The sequence below is a fragment of the Amia ocellicauda genome, chromosome 9 (genome assembly GCF_036373705.1).
Source record: "Amia ocellicauda isolate fAmiCal2 chromosome 9, fAmiCal2.hap1, whole genome shotgun sequence".
Lineage (NCBI taxonomy): Eukaryota > Metazoa > Chordata > Actinopteri > Amiiformes > Amiidae > Amia > Amia ocellicauda.
Window position 1 is genome coordinate 22640409 of NC_089858.1, and position 25678 is coordinate 22666086.

Below are 25678 nucleotides of genomic sequence, written 5' to 3' on the forward strand. Positions count from 1 at the left end.
CATTGCTATCACAGTGGCTGTACAAAGTATTCATGTGATTATAAATACAAGCAGGAAAAAATACATGAATACATACACAAATAGTACAATAGGTATCAGTGCTATGTAGCTGAGTGTGAAGAAGCATGTAAGTAGATTTACTCTTTCTAAAAGGTTAGCCAAGTCATTTGTGCCTTCATTTGTTTGAAGGATTTATCTATGTTGTGTTTTTTACAATGCATGACTGGTAGTAAGTTGAGTAGTGATAATAATTATGTGTGGAGGGCAAGAGAAAAAAAAGGAAGAGAAATCAAAAGGTTTGTGTAACAAGTAACACCAAAGTTACTTGTAAAGTATTTACTTTCTGTGGTGTGTCTGGAAAAAAAGGCAATTTTAAACTGTTAAAGGATTTCCTAGTGATCCAATTCGGATTACAGAGGGTGGTTCAAAATAACTGTAATTGAGAAAATAATCATTTAAGATAACCATTGCTGATATGCTTATTTTAGTATCTTACTGCCTTATGGTAGATGGTGAAAAGTAATCGTGTTAATCCACAAAGCAATGTCTAAATTTATTACACTGATGAAAGACTGTTTGAAATTTGCAGATGCCAGTGGTGATAAAGTACAGCCAAGAAAAAAAAAAGATCTCAGAGATAATGGAGCTATTTATCTAAAATGCCTGAGAAAGCTGTCTGTAAACGCCCTGCAGGGATTTCCTGAAGATGTTCTACATAGGATTTGTGTTACCCAAATAGTAAAAGAAAACATAAATATTAAGTGAGCATGTTCCTTGAAATAACGGCTGGTTTGAAGGATTCAGCACCTGGGGGGTGGCAGAACACCTCAGAACCCAGGATCATGTTGTTTAATTCAAAACTTAGAGGCAACATGGACCTACTTCATCCTTCATACACATTTACATGACAAGCCATTGCAATTCAAGCTGTTTTGGCTTGTGAATCATTTTCAGTGTTTAATGTGGGAACTGTGGCACTGAGGGATGTCATCTGCTTTACCACTGACAGTCATGTCTGCCTATGGGCCCATTTGAAGCTTCAGTTGCTGTAGGAATGGGCAAAATTATTCAGAAGCTGCAGATAGATGGAAATGATCGAACTTAAAACGGATGAGGTTTCAACTTCAAATTAGTTTTAGGAAGTTTATATTTTGAGAATAAGGTGGAAAAGTAAAGGGTTAGCTATTACCAATATTTTAAGCCAAACCAGTAAAAAGACAACCCTTTTCCAAATGAAAGTCAGTTCATAGGGAAATGGATCCTTAACGCTAGCCAAATTCTAACCCTCTAACCCTAGTCTGAACCCTAATGATAAGACCATTCCTAGCTTTACCTGATCCTTGCAATTACCCCTACAGAAACAAAATATTGAATATTTATTTTCATATTTTAATATTACAAATCCCCAGATACATTTATGGATATAATTTATGATTTCTGAAAATAAGGCAAAAAAAAAAAAACATTTTCAAATGTTTGAACGCACAATATAATATACTGTATATTAACAATATATGTCATTTTTTATTTCATATGTCAGATGGGGTGATTAAGATGATTTTAACAAGGGGTGTTGCCTGCATAGTGTTCTTTTAAATATTCTTCTTGCTAAAAATAATCTTATCGTCATCCACTTGTCGTTGGCAACATTCTGTGCCTTGTTTTTTTAGCCCTATTCACCGCCCTATGAGATCACAGTGCACTTCATCAAGATCAGCTATTTTTATCATTTCCCTGGGTAATTCCAGGCTTATGTTCGATACAATGCCAATTCCCCATTGTTTTTACAATAGGTGTTGCTGTTTCATTAGTGAAAAGTTAAGTTTTCAGTTGCACTTGTGAAGTTTCTCTGTTAACATTTGATGTCCTAATTATGTGCAAAGGACTAATTTTCTTAAGGCCATTACAAATGCATGTAGATTATTTATTAACTTGAGATAATGATATCTGCACCTGTACGTCACAGTAATCTAAAGCGGATCTATCCTCTCCGCATATCCCCAAATATAAGATCACCAGCTGTAATAAGGTTGTTTATCGGAAAGCCACAATTATGAAAAAGATTCAGTAAACTGTATTTAATGGTAACTGTCCAAAGGCAAATATTATCTTAGTATGGAATGGTTTAATTACTAATAATAATTATATTGAATATTGAAAAGCAAATATTTTTAAGGTCATGTATTTAATATTAACAACTAGTATCTGAAAAATGTATAGCGATTACATTTTAAAATGCAAATATATTATACATTTTCTAGAAGATATTTCCAGAAATCATCTTTCACCATGAGGTAACTGCTTTCTCGTGCGATTTTAGAATTCTGCCTCACATGAAAAAAGAAAACTCTCCTTGAAAACAGTGTGTATTAACAGATTGCCATGGAGCATACTGATCGATGATGCATCTTTCTTACAGGTGCAATGTGCCTCAAATGAACACCGGAGACACTCATTCATTATTAAGAGAGAATATCAAAACGCATTTTTACTATGAAACCTAAGAGTTCCTATACAGTAGATATTACTGTCATGAATGTAGAGACAGAATATTTGCAGCCTAGATTTTGAAAAATTGATGAGTGTAAGCAGTGAGACAATTTAAGGACAGACTGATACATTTTGATTTATCAAAACATTTACGTTATAGATTTATAAGTGGATATGTTTGTGTTACATTTAGTATCTGCTTCAGCTAAACTATTTGTGGGTGTTCCTCAAAAGACATAACTTATTAATCTGTTCCTATCAGAGCAGACCAGTCCAAGGAATATTGAGCATATTGAGTATAACATGCTGTGAGTATTTCATATAGATTTCAAATACTCAATTGAAGTGTGAACACTTCAAATAGATAATGCGTTCTGGAACACAGCAACAATCAAGGCCAAAAATAAGATTAAATCAAAATGAAAATGAAAGCATTTATCCTATCAAATCTAGGAACACAACTGGGGTTTCCATAGGGCAAAAGGAATTAATCAAAATTCTTGTGATTACAATTCTATAAGGTGGATAATAATAATAATGTATTTTTTTAAAGTACTGAAATACAGCAATTCTCTGATTTGTATGTGACTAATACACAGTCATTGTTTTTTTTTTTTAGTCTGTTTAGGAGTTTTTCATTTATATTTAATAATCACACATCCCTCACAGGAAACAAAATAATAAATAAAATGTGTATGGAGTATCATCTAAAACACAATACTGGGAACTAACAATAATGGGAACTGGGATTTTACAATAAATAAGATTTCTTTTCCTTTCGGGAAATAAGATGAGATAAAGCACAGAATTATGTGAATAATATTCACAGAAGACCTGACCTTATTTCCATGGCTATAGTTGTATTTTACTTCCAGTTCTTTATGGAAATTGACATTGACCCAGTGTATTTGGTGTTGTCATCATCCCCAAGCCCCCCTCCTCCTCCCCTGTTTCCACCCCGAGTATACGTGTCATTTCACATGACAAGCCATGAACATCAAATTCATGTTATTTTGATAATGTCTTCCAGAAAGCCATTCCCTGAAAACACATAATGGAACATGTATGACCAAGTCATGTTATTGTTGCCAAGAGAAAACATAAACAAAAATCACAAACATATACCTTTTCTCTCTCTCTCACTTCTGCTTTCGAAAATCCAATGCTTTTCTAATGACGAAATAAACAGCAGCATTACAGATCAGGAGAAGGAAAGTTAAATGTTTCTTCCTGTCAGGGAAAGCCAGTATTATTTGTATTTCAGCAGGGCTGTAGCTTCTTAAACTGTGTACAGGGAATTATTGTATGAGGTTTAAAAATAAAAATAAATGCCTGACACAAATTTAAATGCTTTAAAAACATGATTCATTCGTACAGCTGGAGGTGATCTTCTCATGCGTATGTGCTGAGATCTAGTTGTAGAAAATTGGCTATTAAGACTGTATATGGTGTCATGATGGATCTCAAAGATTGTGATCATGATTAGGAAGATCAAAACCAGTAATAAGCCCATACTAAATCATGTTCATGCTGAAGGCAAAGACACTTCTGACTAAGAATATGTCATTTCAAGAAACATACAAGTACTGTTAGGCAATATCTTGTTTCATACAACAATAATACTAATTTTATGCTTTATATTACACCTTTATAAAGACCAACCCTTCACCTAAGTGTGACTGAAATGTTATGACAATGCTATTGTTACAGTCAGATTAATGAGACAAGGATATAATTTATTAACAGGCTTTGGTAAATGAAACCATGGCACAAGTGTTTCTAAATTTATTTTGCATGTTAGCAATCCCCTGCAGCCATTCATACTGCTGCCCTGCGGACTGGCTCATCAGGTAGGTGGTGTGAGAATTGAGCTGACACCTGAATCTAAGCAAGCCTGGTCTTTGAGCTGCTGCAGGATCACTCTCTCCCTGAGCAGTCTTGCACTGGGAATTGCTCATGCTACAAGTGCTGTACTGAAGTTTACGCCTGACTTGATTTAGTAAGTGTGACGTTGCAGACTAAGAAATCAGAGATGACTTTTCACTCTCATGTGCTGTCTTATTTTGTGAAGGTAGGCAACTGAGGGCATATTTCAGAACTGGTTTTCAGGGTCTCCTGACTGTTTGTTAATTTGTTTGTTTAACAATTAGAGAAGTGTATCATTATCAACAATATTATTATAACTACAGCTTTCAAAACACCTTGAAAGACCATGCTAATAAAAAAACACTCAGAAACACAGGGTGCTATGATTCTTCACTGTATCCATGCCACTGATATTCATAAAAATTAGTAAAGGCCACGGATGCCACACCCTTGGTGATTAGAGGATGTCAGGGGCATATCGAAAATCAACAGGAGTTCAAGACAGAGGTGGGTGCACTCATGGGAAATTCACCTGAGTCTAAGGTGGGGCTGAGGCATGCAGGCAGGCAGGGGTAAACAAGCCAGCTGTCTCGATTGCTCCATAGCCCACAAGCTGGAGGAAGAAGTTCCCTGACCAGAAGTGGAATTATAGGAGAGTGGTCAGAAATAACAATACTATGGTAATTACAATCTTGAACTAAAGGCTTAAGTAGGTCTTATGAACATGGGAAAAGAAAGAATATTGATAGGACGTAGGGTTAAAAAAACGCTATGGGTCACATATTGCATATTTCTCAAGGAAAGTTTTAATAAGAGAAGCACATTTGTAAGGCCCTACAGTTTTTGAAGAAGAGCGATCCAAAGAAGGAGATAAAGTGCAATTAAAGTCTCCACCCAAAATGAGGTAATGTGAATTCAAATAAGGTAACAAAGCTAAAAGGTTTTAAATAATCTGAGTGTCATCCCAGTTAGGGGCATACACACAGGCCAACATCAGTGGTGAATTAAACAGGGTGCCTGTTACAATGATATAATGCCCTTTAGGATCGGCTACTACTTGGGAAGCACTGAAAGGACTTGCAGTGCCTCTGGATTTGGTATGAAAATTATAATGAAAAGATTGGCCAACCCAATCCCTACGAATTCTAAAATGGTCTGATGTTCTGAGATGGGTTTCTTGAAGGAAAGCAATGTTTACTTTTAAATTCTGAGGATGGGATAAAACCTTCTTATGCTTTATTGGATGATTGAGCCCCTTGACATTCCAGCTAATATAATTTATTTTACAACCCTTGCCCCCCTTAGATAAAAAATAAATGTATGGAAAAGAGGCGAAAACTGCAGAAGACCCACAATGTCAGATAAAACTGTAATATCCTGATCCCTCCTGAAAGCTCACAACGGTGAATAACACAACAAAAAGAGAGAAACAAAATCAAAATAAACATGAAGAAGAGAAGCTCGGCTCTCTATATCCCACCCCCCACCCCAAGACACCTCCCCAAACGAGATGCAAGTTTAAACTCAGAACACTCACACCGCGCACAAGATGTGCCCACAGCCCCGTAATTATCACTGAAATATACACTCACCTAAAGGATTATTAGGAACACCATACTAATACTGTGTTTGACCCCCTTTCGCCTTCAGAACTGCCTTAATTCTACGTGGCATTGATTCAACAAGGTGCTGAAAGCATTCTTTAGAAATGTTGGCCCATATTGATAGGATAGCATCTTGCAGTTGATGGAGATTTGTGGGATGCACATCCAGGGCACGAAGCTCCCATTCCACCACATCCCAAAGATGCTCTAATGCGTTGAGATCTGGAGACTGTGGGGGCCAGTTTAGTACAGTGAACTCATTGTCATGTTCAAGAAACCAATTTGAAATGATTCGACCTTTGTGACATGGTGCATTATCCTGCTGGAAGTAGCCATCAGAGGATGGGTACATGGTGGTCTTAAAGGGATGGACATGGTCAGAAACAATGCTCAGGTAGGCCGTGGCATTTAAACGATGCCCAATTGGCACTAAGGGGCCTAAAGTGTGCCAAGAAAACATCCCCCACACCATTACACCACCACCACCAGCCTGCACAGTGGTAACAAGGCATGATGGATCCATGTTCTCATTCTGTTTATGCCAAATTCTGACTCTACCATCTGAATGTCTCAACAGAAATCGAGACTCATCAGACCAGGCAACATTTTTCCAGTCTTCAACTGTCCAATTTTGGTGAGCTTGTGCAAATTGTAGCCTCTTTTTCCTGTTTGTAGTGGAGATGAGTGGTACCCGGTGGGGTCTTCTGCTGTTGTAGCCCATCCGCCTCAAGGTTGTACGTGTTGTGGCTTCACAAATGCTTTGCTGCATACCTCGGTTGTAACGAGTGGTTATTTCAGTCAAAGTTGCTCTTCTATCAGCTTGAATCAGTCGGCCCATTCTCCTCTGACCTCTAGCATCAACAAGGCATTTTCGCCCACAGGACTGCCGCATACTGGATGTTTTTCCCTTTTCACACCATTCTTTGTAAACCCTAGAAATGGTTGTGCGTGAAAATCCCAGTAACTGAGCAGATTGTGAAATACTCAGACCGGCCCGTCTGGCACCAACAACCATGCCACGCTCAAAATTGCTTAAATCACCTTTCTTTCCCATTCAGACATTCAGTTTGGAGTTCAGGAGATTGTCTTGACCAGGACCACACCCCTAAATGCATTGAAGCAACTGCCATGTGATTGGTTGGTTAGATAATTGCATTAATGAGAAATTGAACAGGTGTTCCTAATAATCCTTTAGGTGAGTGTACATACATATACATACACATTCAAAGGCAAAACAGCCCTAAAAAAGTATCTATTGACATATACACATAAACAATGCCAATACCAGTATTGTATGAAATTAAATAGTGGTGACAGTAATAATAATAATAATAATAATAATAATAATAATAATAATAATAATAATAAGATCACCATCGCTTTCACCTGTAATAAAGTTAAATAATAGGAATTAGGGTACTAACACTAGCAATAACAGCTAAATAGCAGTGTAAAAGGACAGATTGCGAATGCAACCCCGGTTATCTGAAAAAGGAAGCACTGCCAAAGGGGGAGGGGTTTCTGCGCACTGCCATAGAAACCCGATCGAAAACGTCACTCTATCAAAGCTGCCATTGGCCCCTGCGCACGTCACCCAGAACAGGTCCCTTCCCTTCCACTTCCGGTTCTATAAAACCTGATGTCTGCTCAGGTTCGTCCTCTTTTGCCAGGAGCTAGGACTCCTGCGCGACCTCGCAACCCTTGGGCTGCGAGCTGATAAGGGAGCCTGCCCCAAGGCGACCACTAGTGAGCCTCGGCAAAAGAACTCCAGACAGGAGCCACAGAGGCCCCTTGGGGCCAACCTGGGCTGCCCAGGAGCGAGGACCGCAGTCACGCTGTACTGGGAACTGTCTGCAAACAGCATATACAAAGCGGGGCTGCAGAGGTAAACTCTTATGCCCTCTGCTTACAATATACTGTGATCATGATCACATTATATACTTCCACAATATATGGAGCGGGCAATCAAGCAACTTGCACCCTTCGGAGATTAATGTGGCAGTGAACCCCTGATCCTGCAGGAGCGGGGCCATAGACCCACTGAATAACACACAGCTGGCTAGTCAACTGAGTAGCCACAGCTTGACATAACAGTACATACAACATGGCAGCAGGATCATTCATGCTGCCTCCGCACAGCAATGGAGAAATCACATTCACTGAACAGTACAGAGCGGCCAGCTTCACTGTGCTGTCATAACAACTATACACTTCGCGGGGTGCAGGAAGCAGATTACGCACCACCATGTAACACGGGAGCAGTTGTCACCTATTAGCGCAGCTAATGCAGGACAACAGCAGGCTCTACCATGATAATCAAACCATCAACATTGTGTTGAAAAACCATTCATGCACTCTCCGAATAATATGGGAGCATTGGTAGCTTGCTACATTAGCCCAGCCAAGAGTGAGGCCACAACAGCTCTACAATGTAGTACAAATGAACTATATACACCACAGGGCGCATGAATGTCCTGGGAGAGGAAATCAGGAGCCAAAGCCCGTGGGCTACTGGGGCTCGACTACAGCCAACACTGGGTTCCCAATGGAAGGGACCGGTCCTGTCACATCCAACCTGTAGAACCGGACAAATGTAAGTGGTGAAGCCCAAGCTGGAGCCGCACAAATGTCTGCCAAGGGGGCGCATTGAAAAAGGGCCCATGATGTGGCAACCAGGTGTGCAGGCACCGGGGTCCCAGTAGACTCGTAGGCCATGGTAATGGTGTCCACAATCCAATGCAAGAAGTACTGTTTTGAAAGCACCTGACCCTGTGTCCATGCCCCATAAGACACAAACAATTGGTCTGAGCACCTGCGTTCCAAATAGCCCGCACATGGCAGAGCAGGTGAAGCTGACTCTCTTGCTCTGAAGCAAAGGGAGGAGCATGAAAAGCCATCAACTCAATAGGCCTGTTGACATGAAATGGAGACAGCACTTTCCGGAGGAACACAGGGTTAGGCCGCAGCATTACCCTGGAGCCATCTCCCACAAAACGGACACACGATGGGTGTTCGGACAGGGAGTGTAACTCGCTCATGCGTTTTGCAGAGGTGATTGCCAGCAAGAAAGCATTCTTAAGTGACACCAGCTTCAGCTCAGCTGAGCTCAGTGGCTCAAATGGGGCTTAGGAAAGTGCATCCAGCACTACATCAAGGCACCATGTGGTCAGTGAAAGGGTGCGAGGAGGCCATAGCCGTCAAGCTCCCTTCAGAAACTGCGCAGCCAAGAAATGAGACCCAGGAGGCTCGCCATCAATCCAGACATGACATGTGGAGATGGCCGCCAGATATACTTTGAGCATGGATGGGGACTTACCCTGGTCCAACAGCTCTTGTAAAAAATTGTAATATGACCCCAATGGCTCAATTAATTGGGTCTTGACCACCGTCTTGGCACCAGGTGCTAAACGTCCGCCAGCAGTAGGAATTCTGCGACCTTGTGGAGGGAGCTCTTTGCCAACTGAACAGTGGCTACTACCACGTCTGACCAGGCCAGGCCCAGAGCTGGAGGAGGCCCGGATTGGGGTGCCAAAGCATACCCTGCACCTGGGACAACAAGTCCACTCTCTCTGGGAGTTGCAAAGTCTCTCCGTTGAGGAGGGCATTCAGGTCTGCAAACCAGAATCTGTGAGGCCACTCGTTCTCTCCTGACCTTCTCCAGGACCACTGGGAGAAGGGGAGAAAGTGGGAACACGTAAAAGAGACCTAGGGTTCCTGAGTGGTCTCGGACAGAGAACCATAGTGGGTAGTGGGTGGACTCTGCTGAGGCACAGAGATCCACTTCCACTCTGCCAAACCGGCTCCACAGTTGTTGTATCACAAGCAGATGGAGGCGCCATTCCGAGACCCGGGGTCCTCCCCGAGATTGGAGGTCCGCTGCCTTGTTGGATAGGCCGGGGAGGTGAACTGCTCTGATGGAGAGTAACCGTAGTTGTGCCCACAGAAGAAGACAGCATGCTAGACAGTACAGTCTGCGCAACCAGAGACCTCCTCCTTGATATAAGCAACCACCGCTGTATTGTCCATCTGAACCAGCACATGTCTGTCCCATAGGACTGGCAGGAAATGACACTCCGAGGAGCACTGCTTGTAACTCCAGCACACACACGTGTTAACCAGGAAACGTGCAGCTGGGGCACCAGTCATTGTTTGCACCAGGGGGCACACAACAAGTGAAACGCCACCGCGACAAGTGGAGCGCCTAGCAGGACTCGTCACTGTAAGCGCGTCTCCACTCGGCAACGTTTATGGACATGGGGGCACTGCAACACCAACCAGACACAACCTTGCTGCTGCCGGACAGAACACTGTGTATTCCAAACACCAGGTGTAGGATACAGCCGCCGCGTAGTTTGTCAGTTTTACATGGTAACGTGCAATGTCCCATCCCCCTTGGGGTAGTATTCTCAACTTAACATTATTAACATAACATAGATAACATTATTTTGTGAGTGTTGTCGCACCTCATGAAATATATTTTAATTGTATTTACTTAAACTGAAAATGTATTTATTCTGTAATCTAGAATACATAAAACAAAACAATCACTTACAATCACTTGCTTACAGCAAAACAATATTTACTGTAAGCATACATAGTACCTATACTTTACTGTACTTTGCCATACCGTGAGAACTGTCACAAGTTTACTGTACACCGGGAAAATAGTGTTGTTCCTGCAGAATGAGAATATATCGAAAATAAGACATTTATTTCCTCCTCAGGCACTAACCCTTCTTGTCAACCTTTTCACAATCTACAATGACAGAACAGGATCCTGCTGGACTTTTAAATAAATCAAAACTGGAATAGAAGGGATTTGCAGAGAAAGCTCAAGCCATCTGAATGCATAATTTCAAGAAATGTGCTTTATTCATCATCACTGTTTAAATCGCAAGCTCCTGGATGTTTGCTTGGTTAAAAATTGAAAAGATGAATGCTCCAGGGGATTTCAAGTCTGTTAGGAGCTTGCATCACTAGTCCCTGAATTAAAGATGATCTCTGAAAGTTTCTACAAAAAGATTGATCTCAAAACAACAAAAGAGATATGTCTTGGTGACAGATGTTGCCAAAAATAATATTGTCTGAAATGTTTTGCAGAAGTCCTCACAGTATCTGCAAGGTCAGTCAAAAATAATTTAGTATTTGTCATTCCAATTGTATGTCCCTAGAAATGCTGCTTCATATAGTTTAATAAATGATTGAATTAGTTGTTAAAATATGTTTAGTGTTGTACTGTCTGCACTGTCTCTCTGTACTGTCTATTTTTGTTAGTTACTTTTATAAAATGTCTCTTCCTAATGCATCTGCCTTGTAAAGTTGAAAGTAATACACTAGTCAGTTCATTGAGTACATAGGTACATCTTACTTTGTAAACCTTATCTTAGGAGACCAAGAGCTACTCATCTAGCATTATACCTGTGAACAAAGAGAAAATAGAGAGTGATTAAGTACTTGGGCATTGTGCAATTTGGAAATTGGAACTAACAGTCATTTCTTACCTGCAGCTTTTTTGGGGTACCAGTTGGCCAATAGGGTCCTGTTGTAGTGCTGAAACAGAGACACAGTTTAACCTCCTTCGAGAAGAGAGGGGATGTGCTCCATGCGATAGTAGCTGAGCCTGCCCAGGGAGAGATAGTGGGTGAACAAGGTCCTCTCTCATTCTAAAAAGATGTGGGGTGGTCGCACTGCTTGTCGCCCCTAACCACCCACTAGGGTGTGACACCCAGCAGCACTTTTTGTATTATTTTCTAAATGACAAATTGCTACATAAAAGCCCTCTTCTGCCTTGCAGTTCAAAATATTTACAATTGTAAAAAAATGCTACTTCCAGTTTTGCATAAACTGCAATATATACAGTATCTATGACAAATGAGATTGCTGAAGAGATACAAGTTACTGAAAAAGTTCAGTCTCAGTATGCCCCTAGTGTTGAGCTATGATAAAAACTTTTCTTAAAAATGAAGTGATGAAACTCTTGGAAATACTTGCTGTCACATTCGGTGTTCATGCCTTCAACACAAAACTGGCAGTGACAGTAACCATTTTCTATGTAAAGAAAGATATGGCTCAGCACAAAGAAAAGTTTTGCAACAACATAGAAACCTATGGACATGTACCAATCTGGCAAATATCTGGTTTTGTTAAATTCTGTGTAATTGCCTCTTTAAATAATATAGTGCACTTTGAATACATAGCGTTTTGTGAAAGAAGAGGAGACAAAAAGGTGGTTTCTCAAAAATACAACTTTTAATTTAAATATCTTTGCACACAAACTCCTCCTTTGGGAATTTCTGTTACTTTATTTACTGCTTCATTACCATTTCCAACTATTTTTATAAACACAAGTGTGATATTTAAAGAATGTTAGTGACATTTAGTTGATGAATACAATTAATCTTGATGTTCACAAAATATTTTCAGGCTGGTGGAAAAATAAGGTAGGTACTATTTCTGAAACTGCCAACTACAGCATCCTCAAATAAAGTATTTTTTTCCCTGATGCTGCTGTTTTACTTTCTGAAATATCACCTTGGTCATATTTCCCTCTGTCTAGATTACATGATGTCCTCTGTACATCATCAGTGCTACTTTTCTTTTCAATATATTAGACCTTCAGAACCTTAAGTCTGAAATGGGACATTAAAAGTTTTCATCATCAAATAAAGATTAGACCACTATGTTAATATTCTTGCATTTGAAAGCAAAATAGGGAAATAATGACTTGATGACAAGTGTAATGTATTGTGAAGTGTTAGTAACATAATGTTCTGAATAACTTACAACAAAAAACAATTAAAACTAATTCTGCAAAGATTTAATAAACATTTGATGAGTGAATATTTCAAATTTTAATATTAAAAGCTAGAATTGTGCAAAATGTAGGCCAGATGCACAAAAACACAGTAAAAGCAAATGGCTGCATTTCAGGCTAATCTGATAATGGTCAAGAGGGGGAATTTTCAGTAAGAGAATGGATACAGTGTATCACAATAACATTGATTTTATTAAATAATGGAGAAGAAAGTGCCTTTAGGATGCAGCTGTTCGCAGGCCCGTCTGTCTGTTTTAATGCATCTTATTAGCCAACACAAAACATGAAATATTATTTGCGGTTACTTTTCCTCTTTCCTTTTTCATCTGGGATTGTGATAATGTGTTTATTATAAGTGATTTAACGTTATGAAAATGTGACAAATGGGATGTTGATTGACTAATAATGGAACAGGCAGATGCAGTTAAAAAGGAATAAATTTTCATATATCCACTGAAAATGACACCTGAACCTGTCTCACTGCCAGTAGTTCCAAACTTTGTGTAAAGGCTTTGTGAGGAACAGTTCTGTTTTCAACACACAAATATGTGATTAAAAATGAATAAGTAGAAGATAATGTATGAAATGCATGTATGAAATAGAGGATGTGCAATAAAGCTTCCTCAGTATCACAGGGTTTGGAATTGTATTGATATGTGAGAAGGACCACTTTCTTACAGTTTTCTTAGTCTTATTACACTCTTGTGATTGTCTGTGCTATGTTTCTTTAGATTTGTATCATTGCAGCCTTTAAGAAGTAGAAAATGAATAAATGAATACACAAAAAGCTACACTGAAACAGTTCCAGTATCAATGCCAAATTAAAGCAACATCGTTTTTTTTTTTTGTTTTGTTTCTTTAAACACTTGTTTATTTTTGGGGTTTATTTCTAGGAGACTAATGCCATCTGCATCTACATATACCTCATGGCCCACTGTTAGTTAGTTATGTATTATTTTTAGACCTAAACACTATTTTTCCTTACAGAATGTTTGATGCTTCCAAATGGCTTTTGACCAACAATTGATTTGATTTAATCTCTCAGAGGCACTGACAGGAGCAAATGACAAATGAAGGTTATCCATGTGACAAAGAAGATTCAGCTGATATTGCCACTACTTATCCAAACAGCACAGTTCCAGAAGCGTGAATTCTCCTTCTTCTAAATCGCAGACTACTACTACTACTAACAATAATCATAATAATCATGATAATAATATTCTAATATATTAACTTAAATATGAAAATAATAATAATACATTAAAATGTACACCTCACCCTGGATTATTTTTCTGATTTAAGAGTGGTAGTTACTAAATGTTTTATTTTCTCTTATCAGCAAAGACTTCATTTCCAGTGCTGCTGGAAATATTAGGTAGAGCAATAAATAAATACATGCATAAATACAAAATGAAATCTTATTTATAAATGTTTTCTGACAAAATCACACCTACTATGTTGAATTGAAATTAAGCAAGGAAGCTACAATTTAAGAAAACAAGAGGAAGGAAATCAAATCTTCCACTCCTCCTGTCTGGTTTGCTACGTGACTGCTGCCTTCCACTTCAGTGCCTGAGTCAGAGGAGGGAAATCAAAAGGCCATCAAAGGTAAGTGCTTTGTTACGTCACTTCTCTTGTCTCTCTCTGCCTTTTATGCTTCCTGGACAAGAATCCTATGCCATATCGGAGCATCTTGTAACCAGTGAGGGCAGAAGTGCCACATGTAGATTGTTAGACGAGTATCAGCCTGCACTACCAATGTGATCAATGAACTTCCTGCAGTTCAACACTGCTTTTTATTATTATTTTACTGGGTGCACTGGTAGGCATACATATTTCCTGTAACCTTTGCATGTCTTTGATGGTACTACACTTAGGTTAGAAAGGTTATTTATCTAAACCATCTTGGTAAATGTTTTGTATTTCTATGTTTGCCGACAAGCAAGTATTTCCCTGCTCAGAATACCTTGTAAAATTGCTCTCTTTTATCATTTCATTATGGATATTTAAACACCATATGTGGATACATTAACTTGAAAACTAATCTTGCTCTCAGTCTACGATGTAAAGTCACCTTCTGTTAAGAAGGGTATTGCCTCACATACAAAACATCTTAAACCCACAGACAGAATATGCTGCAGATAGAAAGTTTGAATTACATAAAATTACATACATTACTCATCGAATATTGTTGAATCACTTAATCCTTGTATCTATTGATCTTTTGATTTCATGCAAAGGGATTAGATGGATGATATTAAAAATGTAAATGGACAGAAAACAATCAGATTTTAAAGATTAATCTGGTTCTCCAATCCTCCAATTCTCCAATAACACTCACAGTGTTGGTTTAATATACTGATTTTGCAACTTTCTTTACACATATGTCAGCTTTATGTTGATTAATCACTTTTTTTTTAATTAATGAACACCACTGGGTTCAAGGGCTGCTCACCTGGCGGGGTGGGGGATCATTGGAATCACTGTGTATGCAAACTGATAGTGATTTTACACCACAATTATAATAGCTAATATCTCTATCTACTCCAAAAGTTACAAACTACAAATGTGCTTCCACACGTAAGTTGTAAATAGGCAAGCTGACAACTAAGATTCTTTAAAATAAAAAATAAATTAAAATGGGCATTAATTCCAGTCTTTCTTCAGTAAAGGACCTCCCTTAAATTGAGCTGTTTGGATAAGACAGTGATGCTTTTCTCCAGATAGGTCTCCAGAGGCCTTTCAGCAAGTACAGTAATTTGTTTGGAATACAGGTTGGGCCCAACAAGGTAGAGATCATTGGTTTGTATCTTACTATGACATTAGCTAACTGTCTCCAGAGCTTTGGCCCACATTCATCCCAGTGCTACTGTAGGTGAGTGCTATTAAAAGAAAAATAATTCCCAGTTAAAAAAAAAAAACAACACCCCTATTATCAGGCATTAAGATGGGATCTCTTACTCTTCAACTAACCACCTACAGCAGCAACTATTGTTTGGAAAATACATATACAACAATCAATATGTAAGCCAATAAGTATTTTTCTTACTTTCTTACTTAATTTCTATGCAAAATATGCAATGCACACGATTACACTCAAAGTTTAGATTAGGACGTGAAGAAGATCACCTAATATAATGAAGCATGCACAATACAGATCATGGTGCAATTAAGGAGATGCTACTGGTCTCCACAGTATTTTTTTATGGAATTCTGTATACATTTGTTTTATATATATATATATATATATATATATATATAAATGTGTGTGCTAAAAAGTACTCACATGAAATTAAGATCACTGTGGTTTTACATATATATATATTTAATTAAATATATTGAATACTATACTGAAATGTACCTGCATCTCAATTAGGGTAGAATGATCTTTACTTTAGTTATATTAGTCACACACATAATATCCAAGTACTGTTCTCTTATTTAATATTTTACAAGAACTATATATGCTAATTTAAAACAGGAACAGATGTGGGTTTCCTCTAATTGCTACAATTTGATGTAAAAAATATAACGCGTAGCCCACATACATATAAACATAATTGAACATGATAAAATGTATAAGCAGTAGAGTGTAGTAGATCACCTACTTTTCTCTCCCTTTGTTTAATGATGGTCTTTAATTTAGTAAATGTAGCTTTTAAGTAAAATAAGAAAAAATGATAGCACTCACCATGGTTTGCAGTATTAAATATTTATGGATGAATCCTGCTGTGCCCTGCAGATCAAGGCACTACCTTCCGGGATGTCAAGCTGAACACACAGTAAAGATCTGCTTATCAGAAATAGAAGTTTAGATCCAGAGTTGCAGTTAAGTTCTTGGAACAAGATAAAACTAACAGACACTCAATAATCACTGATGACCACCTTTTCAGGCTTATCTCTCTGCTTTGGATTCACTAGTGTTAATGAAAGCTCCCTCTTCTTTAGACAGGCACCATGCCACAGTGTACAATGCACTTGTCGCCTACAAGTTGAAGAGCTTTTTTCAGCTGAACTGATGTAGGGATGTCAGTACAGCAGGTTCTAGAAATGCAGGAAAGCATTAGACAGGACTATGGACAGATTTGGATTATTAAAGAACTTCCTTATATATACAAATGTTTTTTTGTGTGTGTTTTTGACACATGGTGTGTATTCTTGTTTTGAAAAAGGGAAAGACTTTGGAAGGACTTTGTTGATATTGTGCTTGATTTTTTGTATTATTATAATTCCAAGCCTTCTGCAGAAAAATGCTAAATTGCTAAAATGCTAAATTAATGCAATAGCAAACCTTGGTGGTTGGTATTATTTCTCCAGAACTTCTCAAGAGTAATGAATTCATGGAGAACAAGTAACAAATTGTGCCTATGATACCTTTTGAATACAAATGAAGCATTTAATAAATCAGTCATGAACACATTCATTGATGGGAAGATTTGCAGCTATCCTCTTTCACTCTGTCTTGTGTGGAGAGCACCACTGGCTAAAGAGCATTCAGCCCAGATGCACTAATATTGCCCCCTTGCTGCTTTGTTGCATGATCACTCAGTTAAGTATTTTGAACACAGTTATTGATCCCAATACAACAGATTAACCTTGGCCTCAGAAAGTTGTTGGAAACTATTGATTGTGCTTGTTTCAAATTCTGCCTGTGTCAGTTGCAATGGATTCAATTAGAGCTACAATTACAACATGAATACATTTTTAAATAAACTAATAGGCGGTGTTCATAGCTGTAATACATCTCAGATAATCAAATAAGCTTATGGATGTAAACCCTAAAGTGGCCAATACACTTAATCAAAGAAAAGCCATAAACGGTTTTCAATGAAGGTGTATTATTAATTGATTATTAGTAAAACTAAAGTTTAAATAATAGTTTTTGAAGCCGGAGTTGTGGTCCGCAGCACATAATATTAATCTCATATCACCAGCAGGGGTCAGCAGAAGCTCCTAAAAATCTGTTACAAACAACTCCTTTAACGGCCTTTAACGATGACATGCCAATTTCGTGCATTAAAAAAATTAAATAAAACCAAAAAACATACAAGATCAATACATATGTTTCACATATATACAATTTCCAGCTTTAGTGTCTTTGCATTCAGCTATCCATAGCTTAGCAAATGTGTCCGATCATTCAGGAGCATTCATGTCTTCATTTGATGAAAGTCTTCCAAGTGACTATATAACACTGATAATAGTCCTGTAAAATAACAAAGTTAAAGCTCAAAAGTTGTGTAATTATAAGAATTAAAACGTAAAAAGTAAATACTAATCAGGTATTTGGTCTACCAACTTGTATCCTCACCTTTGATTCAGTGATATCGAAAGCAGTCTGAGTGCTAATATACATCTGTATACTTATAATTATAAAATTAATGCACATAATTAAAATGAACAAGTTCTAACAGGGTCCAGCGAAGATATACATGTCTAGCCTGCAGAACGATTGGGCATTCAAATGCATATTATTCAGGTATACATGAATGATGTGCCATAGGACAAATGTTCACCTGAAATACTAAACGTAATGACGTAGCACAGATACAGAACACGTCATGCAACAGCCTTCACTCGAAATAGTCGTCAAAGTATCATAGATCCATTGCCAATCATATTCCACTGTTAGTATCCGTATAGAAACCATCTGGGTCCAAAATGTCCCCTGTGAAACTCGGTACTATATACGGCAACTGATCGTTGACCTGGTTTTCTTTCTTTCTTTCTTTCTTTTTCGTGGGGGGGGGGTGACAACAGTTTGCCCATGCCAGAGGGGAGAGACAAGGTCTGTGTCGTGTGCGTCTGGAGAAGTGTGTGTCTCTTCCGAGATGTGCTGCGCTTCTCTTTGCATGCACTGAGCTACGAGATGCACAAACCGTCTCGATGGCACAGGACCGCCTTTTAAAACACTCACATCATGCTTTTATCATTTGCAATTGCAGGAGGCTGCCGAGCGTCTCACTGAAAACGGCATGCAGTGACGAGGGAGAAACCTCTGTTCTTTGCACGGTCTAGATCAGTATCTCAAAGACATATAAAAGATGGCAATGGGAAATCTGTCGAAGAAAACAATATAACACAGCAGTACCATCGCAGCGTTGCGCTATGTGGGGATGAGAAGACGCTTGAATATCAAAATACCTTATGATTGCTTCTTAAGTGCTCCACTGACCGATGGCATTTCGTCTTGAACACAAACGCGTCTGACCAGAGGTGCACTAGAGACAGACTGTTGTTTTGTGTTTGTTGGCTTTTTTTAATGTCTAAAACATGACCCGAAACGGCAATCGTACGAAGAAATGCAAGAAAGGCTGTTGTCTTCAGTGAGTTTGCGGTTGTCAATGAATCCTGAAGGACGGGAGAGCGTCTGAATCGCATGGGGATATTTTACCTCTCCTCAGGTATGTGTTGCTGCTTTTCTTGTCTCCAGGGTTGATCATGTACCTATCTGTTCCTATGAAGTATTAGTCTAAATGAGTCTGGGTTTAGATTGCAGCACATGTTACAATGTGGCCGATTTGAGATCTTGCCGATAATATGTAACAGCCTTGCATTTCTAGTCTTCTCTGAAGAGGAGAGAAACAGATGCTTCTATAGGAATCACTTGTGTGTAAAGTTGAGATGCCATGAGGATCTTGCAAGACCATATCTTGCAAGAAATGCATATTCAGTATGTGTGTTATGTTAACTTGCATTAACGTTTTAGTAGTCATGATTTTAACAATTCGTGTTTTTGACCCTGATAATATTGATAACCATATTATTATTTTTATTGTTATTATTATTAATGCTCATATTAGTATTGTTGTTGTTAACTGCTATTTTAAGTACTCCTCTTTTTCTCCTTATTACAGCATTTTCTGCTTAACATGTACATAACGTATTTAGGATTATGTGCTGAACTGGACACAACAAAATGGAAATGTCTGCACTAAATATGTAGGTGACGTGCAGGCCTAAAATGGGCACACACACTAGGACTGTTCTTGATTGATGAGACAGTGCAAGTGTGGAAATTGTTCTCCCCAGACTCCACTGAAAGGGCTGCTCAGTATTGTCTCATATTTATTTTAACTGGTGTGCTCCTAAAATTCTGTTTGTTTGCTAAACCATGTCAAACCATTAGCAAACACCAAAAAGAGCACTCCATGTGATGCACTTGAAGGCCAGGGATAACAATTGAACACTTTAAATTATTCTGTTACTGCCTCCAACAAGTTCATGGCACACAGGCAGCAGTGTCTAATTCCAAAAAAGATTCTGTCACCTTCAAATATGACAGCTGTGCAGTCTGGGAAAACAAAGAGAACAACTTGTACACTGCAACCCAGACTGTGCAACATTGTCATTCTCTGTATGCCATTCTTTGACTCTAGTGGAAAGGTAGTGTATAGTAATTTTGGGATCAACCAAAAACGTCTTAATCCTGTTTTGCTGTGATATTTTTCAAACAAGTGTGAGGCAAACGCAATCTTTGTTCATTAACACAGAAACTAATTATATTCTGTTGAAACTGTGACATTTTTAAGAGCTTTTGCAGACAAAAGGCCAGTAAAAGTAAATAGAACTCTTGATACAGTTGGACTTCTGTCTTTGTATGGGTCTCTTTGCGCCCTTAATCAGAACTTCATAAACGAGCTAGGTAAAAAATGGCCGATTGTCACCTTTGACTTTTGAATATTGTTGATGGTGTGCCACTGGGAAGCAAATTCTTCCAGATTATATGAATGCAATTTAATAAATGAAAGACTTTACACTATTTCTATCGTTTTATAAAATATTGCTGGCTTTGGTTTTCAAAAAAATGCACTTGGAATGGTTGAGGGCCAAAATTGTGCTCATCAATTCGATATCTTCCCTTATACTACCAAATCAGATAACAAATATGCCTTCCCATTTTGTAAAAATACTGATTGACACAACTGCAGTGCTCTTTTTACTACAGCGAACACCACAATCTACCCACAGAAATGCCAGCACAAGCCATGAAAATGTAAGATGCATGTGTTGTGCCCATTGTGGCTGAAATGAATTGGCACATGAGCACCAGCACTGTCAGAAATGTAAGTGGGAGCTCTCTAGTCAGAATAAAACAAAGTTGACAGGAGCACACAATGTGATTAATGTATTTTTTTCTTATTTTTCAAGCTTTCCTTCTCCATATCCCCTTGGTGGCTGGCAGCTCGAACCGAATCGAAGTTGGCAGGAACTACTCGAAAGCCTGTAAGTAATCTGAGTGGTTTCCATGATGGTTAAACATGAGTTAATTCACCCATGCTTTGAAAACGCAGAGAATCCTACTGCAAGGGGAAAACACTGTTGGTTCTTGTTTGTGTTCGATATTGATGACTTGTATGTGGATGCTTACAAACATACACATGCCTTTTGAAAGAGAGTTTCTGAAATACACAAAAATAGTTGGTCCAGCGGATGATGTTCCCTTCTTGCAGCAAAATATACTCTTTCCAAATATCCTGTTATGTTCTATTGATTTTAGATAAACCACACCCATGGATCAGGAAGAGTTTTTTCTGTAGAGTTGTAATTAGGCGAAAGGTTAGTGTATTGACCAGCTCCACGTGCAGCTTTCACTTAAACTTTCAATACAACTGAGTTTATAAAGGATTTCTCATTGATCTGTGCATTGAGCTCTGTACTAATGTCCCTCAAAGACTGTAGATGCAAGACTGTGAGGGAAGCTGGGTGTGCTACTAACAGTCTGTCGTCTTACAAGCAGGTCTGCTGTGTGTTTGATCCTTTTCCCACTCTCAGATGAGGAAATCACCTTTCTGTGCCGAAAGGAGGAGCTCAAGTTTGGGAACTGCCTCGTTAACTGGCTGAGATGTTACTATAAGAAGGACTGTGGCAGGGAGTACATGTTGATGAAATTGATCTGCTCAGGTAAGGAGAACTTCAGTACCACCACAACTGTCTAATGAGATTTAATCACTTCAAATTAGCATTAAGTCGGATTCTTTTAATTTACTATCTGTTTGTGTGTTAGTTTTCTTCATACCTTTTTGTTTAATACTTGACAAAAGCTCTGTTTAATGAACAGTACATCTCATTTGCATACTATTTATTCAAGGTACTTCTTTCTTATTGTCAGCTTCGTTAAAAAAAAAACATTTTTGTTTTAGAAGATTGTCTTCAATTCATTTAGTTGATAAATGTATGAAGATGTTTCTCTAAGGCTAAAGACATGTAGTGCAATGCTGGAAGCGCACTGGCATTCAGATCTTATCAGGAATTGCCACTTATTTTGCCTCTCACCCCCTAAAATATGTAAATAAATAAATAGATAAATAAATATAATAAAACATTGTTGCTAGGTGTTTCTAAGGAAAGGTTATTTAAATGAAGCAATGATTTTCAAAGATGGTATTTTTTCCAATTTCGGTTTTGGTATTTCTTAAGTTTATTTAACAGTAACTTTCAGTTTGGAACTGGTCCAAGTCATTAAGAAAGCTACCCTTATAACCTTCACTGTCAGCTATAAGTACAGATGCCAGTGGCAGCAGAAGTAAAATTCATTTATTTATGTAAAATATTTTACCTGTCAGATTGGGTGCTTAGAGACTGGTCAGGTATGAAATGATCTTTAAGATATAGCATTTGTTTACTCAGTCTTCAAAACACATAATGAATTGGTAACATTGAAGATTAAATCCCATTTATATTAAAGCAAAGCTATGTTTCTTATTTGAAAATTGTGTGCTGTGTAAAAAAAGAAATTATACAGTTAAATATGTTGTCTTGTCTTGCCTGTAAGTTTTAATTGTGTTTTAGATTTGAAGTATGTATGTATGTATGTATGTATGTATGTATGTATGTATACACAGACAAACACACACACACATTTACTTACTTTTTTCTGTTTTTGATTAATTTATAAAAAGGGTTTGGTACTGTTTTGTGAAAGAAAAGAAAATATGTGGACATGTATTGTGGGATTTAGAGTTGATTTCCATTTACTCATTTTTTAATTCAGTATAATTGCACTAATGTATGATGATTTTAAAACGTATCCCTTCTTTGTAATAAATATGGTACAATACTTCAGTGAGTTATGAGCAGAAGAAATCAGGATTATTCACTGACAATTCTGTTATTTATACTTCTGAATATGGTTTAACTTGCAGTTTCTTTTAGTATATTCTTAGTCAGTGATTAGTTAAGGGGAGAGGTTCTGTACTGTCAGGGTATGGGCAGTCGGATGCTGACATGTATGTACATCTAAGCCTGAAGAAGGACAAAGATGCACTTCCATCACCAAAATGGGTTTCATTTGCTCAGTGATTGTAGCTTCTTGAAACACCTCAATGAGATTAACCTTTCCTCAAGATACACTGCTTAAATGCCCACTACTAATCTAACTTGACCTTTCAGTATATTATTTCCAGTGCAAGACAAGTTGGCACTATTGTGTCTATGAATGGTAGCCCTGAAACTACAAACATCACATTGATCCAGATTTTGCACTCTACTGTCTGATGTAGTGTAACAAGAGGCCTTCGCCAGCTCTGTATATTGCAAAACAATTGCTCTAAGGAGAATTAATTCCAAACGCAACACATTGTTCTCTGATCACTACTCTCTGTGTTCTATAACACTTCAATTATAACTTCTGAAAATCACTTCAGTAAAAAAAAAAAAAATGAAGGTAACATAGAGATTTTGCATGACAGGACCCTTTGCTTTGGGTTTACAAAAATAAAAAGTAATAGAAAATAAAATCAGCATGTCACACTACAAAACTCAGCGGGGAATCTAGGTGGAAATGTCACAGCTTTGTGTTGATTTGTTTTTCAAATATAAATACAATTATTTTTACTTTCTTAGCTTTCATAAAAACATTGAAAAAGATGTGGTACATACTCCCAAATGCCACGTTGGTGTAGTTGTACAAATATCTCCCCTGACTATGGTTTATAGAGAGCAATCTGCTTTGGAAAACAAATATTGTTTATTGAAAGCCTTTATTATCATTGCATACGCAGACTTAAATTATTCCCAATTGCATTCCACATGGAATTCTTAATTTGGAATAACAACAAAAACACAGAAAGTGCCTACATGGGCAAATTATGTACAATCGATCAAAAGCGGTAAAAGTAAAGTGGTAATTAAAGACAGAATGTGTGCAAAGAAATGTGTTGTGCCATATATCTTTTATTTTCGTGATGATGTTAAGTTAGTCTTATGTTCATGTTTAATTTTCACAGAATTCTAATCAGCCTCATTTGAAAGCATTTAAAGCAAGAGAGCATGGCCCCAGTGTAATTTCACTTTAATGACAAAAACAATTTAATAACAATGACAACAAAGATTGTCAGGAAATAATAATGACAAACCCCCATTAGAAGTACTGAAGCATTTGGGGGCTCTGATTCAGTGCTTGTCAGTGATGTTACAGAAAGTTGTTGATCTGAATCTCCGCCTCCACTCTAATCTATAATTCATAACTCATCTAACTCATTTTCTAAATGTCACTGTAACCCCAGGCTATGGCTGGTTTCACTGGACATTCGATTTCATTTCCATTTGTTTATACCAAAAAATAAATAAATAAAAGGCCAGGAACCTTGTTGGTTACACAGAGTCCAAATTATTTGTCAGTGTTAATCACGGCTGGATGTAATAGTCTAGTCTTTCTGTATTCCAGTGTGCCTCAAGAACTAACTGCTATACAAGATGGCAGGCAGAACCACGTTACCAAGGCAATGGTTTTAAAATAATATTTTAAGTAGACTATTAAGAGAATTGGTTATTTCTACAACAGGGCTATTCAATATGATAGCTTTAGTCTTAACTTTTGTAACCCCAGCCATCAATTCCTTTTGTTGTTGTTATTCTGTAAAAATAACTATGGCAAATATACACTCACCTAAAGGATTATTAGGAACACCTGTTCAATTTCTCATTAATGCAATTATCTAACCAACCAATCACATGGCAGTTGCTTCAATGCATTTAGGGGTGTGGTCCTGGTCAAGACAATCTCCTGAACTCCAAACTAAATGTCTGAATGGGAAAGAAAGGTGATTTAAGCAATTTTGAGCGTGGCATGGTTGTTGGTGCCAGACGGGCCGGTCTGAGTATTTCACAATCTGCTCAGTTACTGGGATTTTCACGCACAACCATTTCTAGGGTTTACAAAGAATGGTGTGAAAAGGGAAAAACATCCAGTATGCGGCAGTCCTGTGGGCGAAAATGCCTTTTTGATGCTAGAGGTCAGAGGAGAATGGGCCGACTGATTCAAGCTGATAGAAGAGCAACTTTGACTGAAATAACCACTCGTTACAACCGAGGTATGCAGCAAAGCATTTGTGAAGCCACAACACGTACAACCTTGAGGCGGATGGGCTACAACAGCAGAAGACCCCACCGGGTACCACTCATCTCCACTACAAATAGGAAAAAGAGGCTACAATTTGCACAAGCTCACCAAAATTGGACAGTTGAAGACTGGAAAAATGTTGCCTGGTCTGATGAGTCTCGATTTCTGTTGAGACATTCAGATGGTAGAGTCAGAATTTGGCATAAACAGAATGAGAACATGGATCCATCATGCCTTGTTACCACTGTGCAGGCTGGTGGTGGTGGTGTAATGGTGTGGGGGATGTTTTCTTGGCACACTTTAGGCCCCTTAGTGCCAATTGGGCATCGTTTAAATGCCACGGCCTACCTGAGCATTGTTTCTGACCATGTCCATCCCTTTATGACCACCATGTACCCATCCTCTGATGGCTACTTCCAGCAGGATAATGCACCATGTCACAAAGGTCGAATCATTTCAAATTGGGTTCTTGAACATGACAATGAGTTCACTGTACTAAACTGGCCCCCACAGTCACCAGATCTCAACCCAATAGAGCATCTTTGGGATGTGGTGGAACGG

At 38.2% G+C, this 25678-nt stretch overlaps 1 protein-coding gene across 2 annotated transcripts in view; it reads left to right on the forward strand.

Moving 5' to 3' along the window:
- Positions 1 to 18407: 18407 nt before the first annotated feature.
- Positions 18408 to 25678, forward strand: part of bean1 (brain expressed, associated with NEDD4, 1) — a 45922-nt gene continuing 38651 nt past the window's right edge. Inside the window, exons 1-3 of one of the 2 annotated variants that reach the window (XM_066713721.1) lie at positions 18408 to 19178; positions 20926 to 21000; positions 21550 to 21678. In XM_066713721.1, coding sequence (XP_066569818.1) covers positions 19154 to 19178; positions 20926 to 21000; positions 21550 to 21678 — 229 coding nt within the window. In that variant the 5' untranslated portion in view covers positions 18408 to 19153. Of the gene's footprint in view, positions 19179 to 20925; positions 21001 to 21514; positions 21679 to 25678 lie in introns of those variants that run through there. The other variant, XM_066713722.1, reaches the window with a different exon arrangement.